At 39.7% G+C, this 13,195-nt stretch overlaps 1 protein-coding gene across 1 annotated transcript in view; it reads right to left on the reverse strand.

Annotated features, from left to right (window-relative positions):
* Window positions 1-13,195, reverse strand: part of pknox2 (pbx/knotted 1 homeobox 2) — a 130,394-nt gene that overhangs the window by 24,440 nt on the left and 92,759 nt on the right. The window contains 4 exon segments of the mRNA XM_072446889.1: window positions 5,179-5,276; window positions 6,434-6,569; window positions 7,631-7,816; window positions 10,103-10,274. Of these exon segments, the coding sequence (XP_072302990.1) occupies window positions 5,179-5,276; window positions 6,434-6,569; window positions 7,631-7,816; window positions 10,103-10,274 (592 nt within the window).

Below are 13,195 nucleotides of genomic sequence, written 5' to 3' on the forward strand. Positions count from 1 at the left end.
AAAACAGCCATCATAAAGAAATTGATGACACCGAATGAGCCGACTACCAAGTAATGATGGACCTTTATACTATGGGAAAGGTCACATTTATGTTAATTACTTCATTTGAAATGTTACCCATTAGCCAATCACTGGTAGTCCACATTCAGACATCATTTAGATCATTTAGCTACACTTTTACTTTTTGTTCCTACTCTATGTCATTTTGTTTGTTTTTCTATTGCATTCGAGTTAAAAAATAATAATATTAAAATGAACACATACATACATTTGGCGGTATAAATAATTTGTTTTGTGAAAAAAGAAAGACATAGAGTAAAGAGAAGATACATAATAGAAGGGAAAAACAGCTAGCTCAATGCTTTAACTATACCACTTTCATTTATTTGGGGATGTTTTCTTAAGTGAATACGCTCGACTCTGTGTTGTACATTTAGATCCTGTTACAAAGCATCCAAATCGCTAAGCTGCGCCGTGAAGACAAATGTCACCAGATGTTGAGGACTTAATGAATCAGAACTAGTTGAATGAAGGTGTATCATTTAATATTCCCATACAATACCACAACTTATAACAGAAAGTAACTTATTTGAGCGATGAACAGCACGCAAAATCATCATTTCTGCCCTCATTATGCATTATGTACGTGTTACATGTTATGTTTTACAATATCCCTCATCAATTGAGTCGCAGGCACTTTGTTCGATTAAGGAAGACGAACTTCCAATAGCATCGAGCGGTCTTTCCATCTCTAGAATATAAATGAGCTGAATATGAATGCACGAAAATAATAATTGGATGCACTGCGTGGTACGAGACTGCCTTTGTTAGTCAATTATAAGAGAAAAGACAATTCTAAATGTTGCCAACACTATGCCTACATGTGTGTGCATTGAGACAGTGAGACGGAGTGGGAAACCCCCATTGCCTCCCGCACAGCCCACACACAACTGAATTCATTACAGTTGCAGCTGGGTGTCACAAGGAGGGGCCTCTCGCTCCCTCTCCCAGCCCGGGGAGCGTGCACGCGAGGGTCTGGGAAGCGTGCACGTGGCGGGGGGCTTGAATTAATTGGTGGCATACGAGCTCCGGAGCGCGATTACTCGGGGCTTGTCTGCAAAGTAGCACTGGGGCTGCGTCCAATTCCCATCCCCTGTGTAGAGCGGTGCCCCGGCTGCACTCGCAGATTCAGACAGGCTTTTCTCTGACAGACGAGAACAGAATCTGCAGTCTCAAAAGTGATCCCAGTGCTGCGGCTAAAAGACTCAATAGTACGCAAGAGGGAGAGAGGAAACTGGGCAACTTCTACTTATACATCTGAGGACTACTAAAACAGGAAGTAGAAAACTGCAAACAGAGCACTTCAGTAAACACTCGTCCAGCCACCAGATTTGCTCAAGTTAAGATAAGATAAGATCAGCTTTATTAGGGGCAGAAACAGAATAGGCACAGATGCATAATAATAAAAAACAGATAGCAAAAAACTGTTATACTCACTTTTAGGTCTCAATCGATACATTGGCTGCCTGATATAATCATGCCTGACTTGATATACGATAAGCACAGATATATTGGTTATTGGTCCAAATTTGTGGCCAATATCACATCTAGAAATCTTATTTGAATGCTTGGACTCCCCACAATTTTGTTTTTTTCATGATATGAATAAAACACTACAAAAGTCGTACACAAGTCTCAAAATTCTGCTGAGACTTTTTGAAGTTATGTTATTTATTCTTGTATTTTAACTGCTCAATGCGCATAAAGGACAACTGTGCTTACAACTATGTATAAATAAATAATATAAAACATTGTTCTCTCAACAACAAAATACCTGGCGTTGTGTTTAGCTTTATTTACGTGTGTTTGATGAATCCTGTTCAGTCAGCCCTGTCCCGTCTGAGCCTCAAAAAACACAACATTTTCCAGATTTGTGACGTCATAAGTAGAAATCTGAGATCTGTATTTAACTCCACAAATGATCAGATTTGTTGTGAGCCTTTCTACCGTCAAATCACTTTACATTTACATTACAATGGTTTGCCTGCGTGAGATGTCGGGGGCAAGTAAAGTTTATCTCCCCTCAGCAGCCAGTAGATGGAGCTCTAACTCAATTCCTGATGTGGGAAACGCCTCGCTGATGCTGTGTGATTTTAAAATAAAACAAACAAAAATAAGATGCCAGAGCAGCGACACTGAACAGAATGTTAAAAGGCCAAAAAAGGATACAAACCCCCCCACAATTTGTGTTCTTTAATTGGCCTCTCGTGGATAAAAACAACAATTTTTGTTTTTGAAACTTGGATTGTTAGAATATCAGCAGCCAGCCTTTCCTAAACCTAATTTCAATATCAAAACCAGACCTCAAATGTGATTATTTTCTTGTCCTTACCTTTGTTTGTATAGAGTATGAGCTTCAGAATGGATACATGTTGGTGCTATATATGCCAGTCTGAGTATATAAAAACAGATCTCTTAATATATCTTGACGAGTGGAGCAGGCATCACATAGTACAACGTAATCATAACCTGCTCTGCTCTCTCCTACAGGATTACTACTCTACAATCTGTACCATCACAAGAACCAAAAGTATCCCTCTGCAAGTGAAAAATGTACTTCTGAGGGAATGTTCTAAATCTTTAAATACTCTGAATAGATTGTCAAATAAGCTACAAACAAAGTTCTAAACTGTTAGCCAGCAATGGTAAAAATAGTGTAAGCCAGCCCAGGTTGTCAATGTATCACATCCTTTAGCAACAGTAGTAACCGCGACACTGGGGTCACCCATCTCCACAACCATCAAACACTCCAACATAATGACACAGTGCACAAACGGAGTGCTTCAGCTAAAGATGTCCTTCGAGAACGCCACACCACATGAAATTACAGGAATATTAAAGCAAAAAATGTGTCCTTGTGTCATAAAAAATCTCATTCCGGGCGTTGATGTGGATTTGAGCGCCGTAAAGCCTTTTTCTGAGACGGACCCCACATTTGTGCGTGTAACGTTTCCCACCTATAACACGCTCTATCCACATCAGAAACGCTGAGAGTGACACGCTGTAAATGATTTATGGACTAAACGGTTTGTTACTGTAAAAAAACACCGTACGCTCACACTGCGCGGAATTGTGGCACAACCTGGCAGCATCATGAAAGAGGCCATGAGCATCACAGGAATAAACAATTTCCATTTTGTTAGTCAGCGGGGGGCAGTGTTCAGGCTGAGACAATGAAAAGGCACCCAGGGGGGATACGGGGAAATGTAAGGAGAGCCTTTTAACAATAACAAATTGAGGCGGTGTGTGTGTGTGTGTGTGTGTCTCGGGGTAGGCATGAGATGGGGGTAGGTTGGTAGAGATGAAGTGTAAGCGTGAACTATTTTGGTAATATAATATAAAATACTCACACAGTTTTGTTCGGATGAGCTGAAATAATTGTATCTACATTTTTCTCTCTTAAAAGTCATTTTAAACTGATAATTGATGTTTTTATTTGGTTGCTTTGTCATTTTTTTTATTGCACTGTGATTGTATGCATTTGTTTGGTGAATGTAATACCTTTTACAGATTTATAGTGGAAGGGGGCGGGTCAAAATAGATCACATGGGGTGACGTGTATGGGGATCCAAGACGATGACCACGCGCATGCTTTTTGCATGAGTCTTTTGTACATTGTTGCATTTCACGCGAGTCAAGAAACAAACACCCTAAAGATGACTATTACGGCTGTAGCCAACTAAAGAAATGTGTGCTCGATTAAAGACGTACGCACCGATTAATGGGCTAAAAAGTGGCACGCTGGCAAACGTTCCCAAAATGATTTGTTCTTAACAAATAAACCGGTATGTAAAAGTACTCAGTCATTCCCAAAACTCCAGCTAATCTGTTAATCCTAATAAAATCATTAGTTGACAAATACAATATTTGCTCGACTACAAACTTCATTGACCAATTAATTGACTAATCGACTACAGCCCTAATTGATATTTTCATGTTTAGCAGCTATAGCACAATGACCACATCAAAAATGGGACTAAACTGGGACTAAACCCAGACTAGACCTGGACTAGACCTGGACTAGACCCGGCATAAACCTGGACTAGACCCGACATAAACCTGGACTAGACCCGGCATAAACCTGGACTAGACCCGACATAAACCTGGACTAGACCCGGCATAAACCTGGACTAGACCCGGCATAAACCTGGACTAGACCCGACATAAACCTGGACTAGACCCGGCATAAACCTGGACTAGACCCGGCATAAACCTGGACTAGACCCGGCATAAACCTGGACTAGACCCGGGATAAACCTGGACTAGACCCGGCATAAACCTGGACTAGACCCGGCATAAACCTGGACTAGACCCGGCATAAACCTGGACTAGACCCGACATAAACCTGGACTAGACCCGGCATAAACCTGGACTAGACCCGGCATAAACCTGGACTAGACCCGACATAAACCTGGACTAGACCCGGCATAAACCTGGACTAGACCCGGCATAAACCTGGACTAGACCCGACATAAACCTGGACTAGACCCGGCATAAACCTGGACTAGACCCGGCATAAACCTGGACTAGACCCGGCATAAACCTGGACTAGACCCGGGATAAACCTGGACTAGACCCGGCATAAACCTGGACTAGACCCGGCATAAACCTGGACTAGACCCGGCATAAACCTGGACTAGACCCGACATAAACCTGGACTAGACCCGGCATAAACCTGGACTAGACCCGGCATAAACCTGGTCTAGACCCGGACTAAACCTGGACTAAACCTGGACTAAACCTGGACTAAACCTGGACTAAACCTGGACTAAACCTGGACTAAACCTGGACTAAACCTGGACTAAACCTGGACTAAACCTGGACTACAACAGGACCAAACTAAGTCCAAATCTGGACTCAAACTGGGCAAAAACTCTGACCAAGAAGGGTGAACGCACCTTTAGAAGTCAATACACAGAAGCACTGAAATTGCAGGATAAACTTAGTTATTAAGTGACAGCACTTTTTCAATGTAAATGCACATTTTAGCACATTTGTCCGATTTAAAATAAAAAAATAAAAATCTGATTACTATAATTGAGAGAATCCCAAAAGATAAGGATACATTCATCTGAGTAAAAATCCCTCACCTCTAGCGCCTGTTCACAAGTGCTTTACCTGCGAGTTCTGGATCTGGATGGTTCCTGGAGGCAGCCCCTGCGTTAACACTTGCCCTTGTGATGTCACCATGGCAACTGGCTGGTACAGGGTCCCACCTGAGGGGATAATTTACTGTCATGAGTATCAAGTGGCTTTACCGGCAGCCCTGCCACTACAGCACATACCATCTTATTAAGACAAAACACAGGGAAAGTAGGAGATGGAGTGAATAAATTCAAGGTGAGATAATGCTCCAAATGAGAAACAGAGGAAGGAAGGAAGAAGAAGAAGAAGAAGCGAGTGTGTGTGCTAGCTAGCGGGCTAATTAGCCTTGATCAAGACGCTCTTATCGCAGTCTGTTTGAGCTCTTCGATGTGTAGTGATCAAAGACTCGCACATTGATTTATTTTGGGTTAAAAGGGATTTCCAGAGGGCAGGATTAACATTTCACTGTACAGGCCTGACATTAGATGAGAGTCTTTCAGACAAGCTCTCTGTGAAGAATACTTAACCGCACATTTGCATCCACACAAAACATAAGGCACTACAGCAAATTACAATCAACCACAGGCCACTTAATGAGAACTTTGGTTTAAGTAGCACTCGTAACAAAGTGTGAAGTTGTTTGCTCGCAGCCGCAACCGAAAGATGAAAAATACATTAAAAAAAGATTTAATTATGTGAAGTTTTAAGCAGTAAAGTTATGTTGATATGCTTTTGTTTGAATTTCAAGCACTGGATCTCATATCAACACTGTACGTGATCTTTTTAATGTAATGAAGTAAAATCTGTTTTGCCCAGTATAGAAGTATATTAAAACGGCTGTTGGGGTCAAAATGAGACCACTGTGTGTTGCTCGCTGCAAATTATAGAGCCATCTGGAAGGCCTAAAATTACATTCAGTCAGTACAGTTTTTAACCTCCAAGTAGTTTATATATAAATACATCAGAGCAGAAATTGAAAACAGCTACAATGAGCTACGCTGGAGAAATCTGAATGACAAATATTCTGCATTGACCAAATAGACTGATTCCCAATAATAAAAATAATTGATGTAATAAATAAAATACATGGTAATATATTTTCTACAGCAAAACGACAAACTTTCACTGTGAGAAAAACATCTAAATCACCATATACAAGTTCTTGGCTATGTTAGACGTAAAGAAAAGGGTTGAAAAACATATTGAGCCACTGAGTGCTTCTTTTTTTTATATGAATCACAGCATATCCAGACCAAGTGTTTGCATACTGTGTGGATTTACTTCTTACCCGACACCACTTGAGAGTTGATGGTCGTCATGGACACGCCTCCCTGCTGCAGACCGCCGGCCGGCACGACGATCCCTACAGGGTTAACCGAGCTGGAGACAGAGGTCATGGGTGGAGAGGAGGTCTGAATTAGTTCCTGGGGGATCACAGAGAGACACTAGTGAGCAGTCTGCCTGAGCGCTAAAGAGATGTCACAATGTCAAAATGGACTTGGGGACTTGTTTTGTGTCAACTGTTTTCGAGTCATTATTGATTTGTTTTTATTGTGTGGGACAGTCGCTTGAACTAGATTTGGACTCATCTAAGAAAGTGGAAGTAACACTGATTCCTGATGAATACATAATGAAATAAGAGTGTTCAAAAGTATCAAAAATCAGTAACAAATCAATACGAAAACGTTTTTTTCATTGGAAGTGTCAATACTAATAATTTGAATAGTTTTAGAATGATTTTGAGCTTTATCAGCGACAGTATAAGACCACATGGTAACATAAAGACACTACAATTATTTGTGTTGAAAATGTCAGTCTAAAAAAATAGAAATGATCAGTGTAGTGTCAAAAATGGTATCAGGGATCAAGTCTTGTCCTTAGTATCGAAATGTTACTATTGTGACAACACTATAAAGAATGTAAAACTAAAATTTAAAGCAAATATTACAGCCATCTAAAGTGGTTACATTTACAAAGTTGAGGAGAACAATAATAGTACCAACAAAACATTTTAAACTTGGATTAAACTTGGGAATAGGAATTAATATCCAACCAGAATGTTCCAATGACAGGAAAATGTTTAAACTGGATGTGTTATAAATCTGCCTGGACAAGGATAACAAAATATGTCCATCCCATCAGTACATTTAAATAGATTTTCTTTAATGCATGCCTTATTTTATTATTATTCAATGCCTTATTTGATAGATTTTGCTTCATTATTGTTCATTGTTTTATGTTGCACCGAATCAAAAAAGCAAGTTCCTAGCCAGTGATTTTTGTTCACTGACAATGGCAATAAACCTTTTCTGATTCTGATCCCCAGACACAGTGGTTGCAGTGGCTCAAAAATCTCTACTAATCACAGCTGGAGAACTGTACACGTTTGTTAGGTCTTGGGGTCTGAATGTACTGAACTAGAACAAAGTTAGCAACAGCGCAATGGATTATATCAGGAGAACAGACAGAGCGGGCAGTGACTGACCTGCTGCAGGCCCAGGCTGGTGTGTGTGGGGGAGTAAGGGCCCCCCAGGTCATTCCGCAGGAGGTTGTCGCTGTGCATCTTAGTCTTGAGACAGGTGATGTAGCGGTTACAGAAGTCCTTACACAGCTCATTGACTTTCTCCAGCTCCAGCAGGTGGATTCGAAGCACTTGGATGGCCTTCACCATCTAAACAAATACAAATAGGCAGTCTCATATATTAATCTAAATGTATACAATAGACATCTAACAATACTGGCCACTCTCACTCTCACAACGTTATAATACAATATCGGAAAGATACGGATCCACAAAACAAGTGCTATCAAAGATTTTTTGTAATTTTCTCAATTTGCCGTTTGCAAAATGGCACAATTTTTATTTTATTTTTTCAAACGTCCTATTTAGCCTTGTTTTCTTCATGCATGACGCAGGTGTGTTTTCCAGAGCAATTACTGGACATTGATTCGTAACAATTCAGAGAAAATGAATATGAGCCATTTTCTTAAATGAGAAATATTATGAAAAATCGACTTTTAACGACGTTTTCCATTCTTAGTTATAAGTTCAAAGTTGTATTTAGAGTGATCCATATATGTTTTAAAAATCGTTATTTTGTTCACTGCATTCAAGACGTCATTGCTGTCAAAAAAATCCCCGTCTTCACTAACCACTGATACACACCCACTGCACTCACTCCACCCACTGTTTGCTGCTGTAAACTCTCGCTCTCCATCAGCGGGGCCATTAGCGTGGTCCGGCAGAGCGGAGCGTTGTTGATGATGTACTGATAATCAACTGAAGGTCACAACTTTTTTCGTACTTTTCTTAGATCAATATTACAATTCAAAATGTCCAAAACATCGACGGGTGTCAAAAGAATCATAATGTCTTCTGAGAAATAATATCCTCAGTCATTTGATAGATATTTGACCTTCGAATAAATTGTTGACCCTAAACATGTTTATCACTAAGCTACTTTTGGAAATGATTTGTAAATTCTAGCTTCAACCTTGATTTTTGAATAAAGTCAAGCGTCTTGATATTTCCCCACTTTTTCATTCTGTCCATCAAGGTCAACCCAGTGGGCAGAAAAGTGCTTGGTCTAGAAAGAGATAAATCAGCTAATTAAAGAGTGCGGGCTTAATCAAGAGGCCAGTGACTGTAGTAAGTGTAGCGCCCCTCACAGCTTCAGTCAGACCGGGGTGCCAGGCTTTGTGCCCTTTGGGACAGACTCCACACCCAACGCTCCATAAAACACACAGATGCACGGTTAATAGTCTGTCCCACACTTCTGTCTCCTAAAGTGCGTCAATGTCAAGAGTGCAGCTTTTATATATCTACTCCCGTCTCCTTTGTCAGCGAGGCCCAGACTCCGCCCTCTCTCTTTTACTGGGGACATGAGCAGCGTCCCCTTTGTCGGAAAATGTGTAATTACGGCGAGCGAAGGCGGGGAGGAGGATTACAGCAAAAAGGTGGGAATGATTTGTGGCGGTAATCACAAGTTGCACTGTAAAAATGCTTCAAGATGGATGTTAACAGATGAAGTATTTGAAGACATTGGGCTGTACAGTGCATATTAACATAATTTTACCTGTACATGCACATTTTAGGACAAATTGTCGAACTGTATACATCCATATTTGATGATCTTTAAACCAGGTAGCTGAAAAAGTAGTTGTAATATTACTGGCCTTCAAACATGCTCTTGAGTACCTCATGTTTTAGAACTATAAATAATCATTTAACTCAGAAATACACAGTCGTTTCCTCATCTACAGGCAGCAGAGGGAATTACCATGGCAAAAAACAAAGATAGCTAATGTAAGCAAGCAGTTGTTTATAAAGCTGGAGTATCTGACTTTATGTTTTTTGCAAATTTAGTGTTTTCCCCAAAAGAACGTCTAGTAAAAGCAAGACTTTCAATCAAACATTAGGCAGGTACGTGCTGTCTGCATGTAACAATTAAGTAACGTTAAGTACGGGCTCACAACTCAACTTTCACTGCAGTGTCTGAGAAAAGCTCTTCTAAAACCGTCCACGCACCTACATTTAATGCATGTGGATATTATAATGGGTTTATGACAGCTGGGAACTAGTTAGACAGAATTACTGTAAATACCTTTCGCTTTGTGAAAATCCTTTACTCCAGCTTTGACGCAAAGAGGGAAGAAATGCTCAGAACAAGTTTGGAGATGATTTATGGTCTTAAGAACAGCACAGAGCTCCAGATTTCTACCTTTGACTATTGACCTTGTACACTCTATTCATGAAACAAGCGTGAATGAAGCTAAATACAACTCCAGGTACGGTTTTCTTTAGTTTTTTTACGAGGAAACTGTGTTATAGCAAGTTCTTTGAGTAAAAAAATAGCTACTTGAGTAAATAAACCTTGAATCAATATAATGCTGTAGCTGTAAGAAGTTGTAGTATTCTCTCAATCTTTATTGCATTAAGTTGTGACCGATTTCTTACCAAATTGTCCAGCTCCGGGTCTTCGCTGAAAAAGGGCTTGTGTTCTCTCTCCTGCTGATGGACGAAGTTCTCGATGTCCACGTCGAAGCTGGCTGACGTGATGCACTCTGAGCCCTGCGTGGCCTGCTCACATTTCTCAAAGAGCAGAGCCAGCAGCGGGAACAGAGGATGCCTGGACACAAGCACAAAACCGCGCAGTCAGACGCTATTTCTGTGAACAATCCACTGGTTATTTTCAGTAACAAACTATTATGTAAAATAAATGGGGTCAAGTTTGCAGCATTGACGTGGAGGTCTTTATGTGAAATATGTACTGTTGCCTAAATGTTTGGAAAAGTAACTGGAACTACAGCTCAAATCCTAAACGTAGCCATTGCGAGTGTTCAAATGGTATTTTGCAATGGGAAGTTAAATGTCATAGCGAGTGAAAAGCTCTTAAAAAAGGGACCATAAAATGTGACACGCAAAATTCATGATGAAAAGAAAGGAGAAAACGGTAAGAATGAACTTTGAGAATTACTCAAACAGACTGAAGTATATTTTTGTATTAAATTGTAGAACTGAGAGGCTGTAGATGAGATCTGCCAGACTGCCAGACTTCTAAGCTCCATAGGGGATATTTGTTCAAAAATAATTGCAAAATATAAAGAAAGTAAGGACTGTTATTGAAAGAACGATCCAAAATAGAAATCCACAAACGGACCTTATGAACAAGGTTCATTAGCTCATGATGATTGTTAAGACACAGAGCAACAGTGTCTTCAGTAAATTGGGCATTCATTTGAAGCCTTAAACTATATACATATATTTGTTTCTCTCAAGCCAAAATCACTTGTTTCATGCCCAGAACTTACGGAGATATGAACCATAAACCAGGTCAACAAATCTGCAATCTGATTTTTCTCTTTTTGTCCAACATCTCATAAAAGGAAACTCTCAAGCTGCTGGGCATGTTAAACATAAAAAGAAAGCAAACATTCTGAGATGAATCAGAGCCCTTTTGTACTCCAAGCCCACAAATAAAAAAATATCCAGAGGAAAAAGAAGCCTTTTAAATGGATTCCGACAGGACATTTTAAGAGGAATAGTCAAAACCCAACAAATGCCCAAACCACTAGTGTTCAGTCAATACCGCCAGACACAAGCTATACGCCTCCTTAAATCTAAGAAAAAGATGTATGTAGCATTTATCTGACATTCTTCTGTACAGAGTCTGTTAACATTTATAATTAGACTAAATCCAACATCAGAGGCCAAAACTACAGCCTCAGTTTCACAAAGAGTTGAGCCATTTGTTTACAATCCAAAGGGTTCAGAAACAGCTTCAGTTTGAATTGGGGCTCAGGTTAGTCAGGAGTGTTAGGAAAAATGGGGGTTATTTCAAATTCCTGCTCAATTTGAAACTATGAGAAGTCATGCGACAACTATTGTACTCAAAGTGGTTTTCTGGTTACGGGGTAAATTATCTATTCATTGGTCAAATTTGTTATACTTCAAAATGTGAAATTAACTCTCCCGAAGAAATATCCCCATTAAAGCATATAATTTACAAATTACAGCCCTCTTGTGACTTGATCTTTGCAGCAGTTCAGAACGCCCTTGACCTATTAGGATTATACTATAACTAAGACTAACTTTCTCAAAACAGCCATCCAAATTCAAAATTATACAGTATACTTATGTTAAAGAAGATGCAAAATAAACCTTTATGAGCTTTTAACAATGTTATATTGGTTCTCCCTTGGCTTCCACTGAGTAGTGAGTGATTCATGCATGTTTGAGCCCTCCATCTGATTCATTTAGCCATTATACTGCGTGGGACAAGAAGCCACAATGAAGAGACAGAACATCAGTCAATGGAGTCAATATTATGTTGTACAATATAAAAAAAAAGGAAATGAAAATGAAATAATGCTCTACATAGGATGTGGTAGTTTATCAGTAATAACAGAAAAGAAGACATCATCTAAATATCCTTAATATAATGTTGTATGCATTTAATTTATGCAAGGCCCTGTTTAATTTGCCCTCTGTTTGCATTCAAAGGGAGGGATTAATGGGTTTAAGTTACAAGCTCGATTAAAGAGGGACCACATTTTAGAGTTGTTAGAAGCTGCACTCCACGGCACATCTTGTCTGTGTACTTTTAATAGGCTGACATTCCCTAAAGGACATGCTGGAGCTGCAGATCAAAAAAAGATCTTTAAGTGGATGGGCTATGGTCCAGCGACGAGACCAGGCTTCACACCGTCACCTCCATTGTTCCCATCTGCCTTTTATAGGGAATGTCAAGCACATAAGATCCTGCAGATAAACTGTGCAATGATCCATAATGCACTGCTGCACCTAGCCCATGCCAAATCACTGAGCATTTCCGCTCAAAGGAAAGCAGCTGCCGGCACAAGCAGCAGCAATGAAATCTGAGGAAGACAACAGTATAATATGGCATGAATATGATGTTAGAATTCTCTTCTATCTAATGTCTGATCATTTAACAAAATGTGGTGGTTACATCACTTTTGCAAATTATGTGTGATGGGGTTAAATAAACTACCGGTACTTTAATACTACTAATACGACTAAAAAAACATCAAAATGCAATTTTGTGTTGGATCATTCAAGACGAACATGGGATGTTCTAGTCTTGTCTATTCTGGCAAACTAAGACTAAAAGGTTCCATATAATGCAGAATCGACATTTGTGAGCTTTTAACCTTCTATGCGTGTTAATTATGGATGCACCATATATCAGCCCAGTATTGGTAATGGCCGATATACATAATTGAGTAATATCTGTATCAGCCTAAAACACAGTGTAAACTAGTCGGCCGATATTATGTTGAGGTAATGAAAAAGTCAAGCCTGCCGTCCCTTCACAGAAGCAGGAAGAAACACAACAGACCCATGGCAAAGGCTTTAAACTTTAATCAAGTCTTCATTCCGAGTCAATAGACCCAGAGATGACAAAGTTACAAATCTCTAAAAGCTAAAAAGGTTTGGATAAAACATTGAATATATGTGCGACAAATTCATTCGTAACCCATGATAAATGCTTTTTTCCCCCCCAGACATTATTTGACTAGTTTTCCTTCA

This window comes from Eucyclogobius newberryi, unplaced genomic scaffold (genome assembly GCF_026437365.1).
Source record: "Eucyclogobius newberryi isolate DKJ021-1_F unplaced genomic scaffold, fEucNew1.0.hap1 SCAF_15, whole genome shotgun sequence".
In the NCBI taxonomy this organism is placed as follows: domain Eukaryota; kingdom Metazoa; phylum Chordata; class Actinopteri; order Gobiiformes; family Gobiidae; genus Eucyclogobius; species Eucyclogobius newberryi.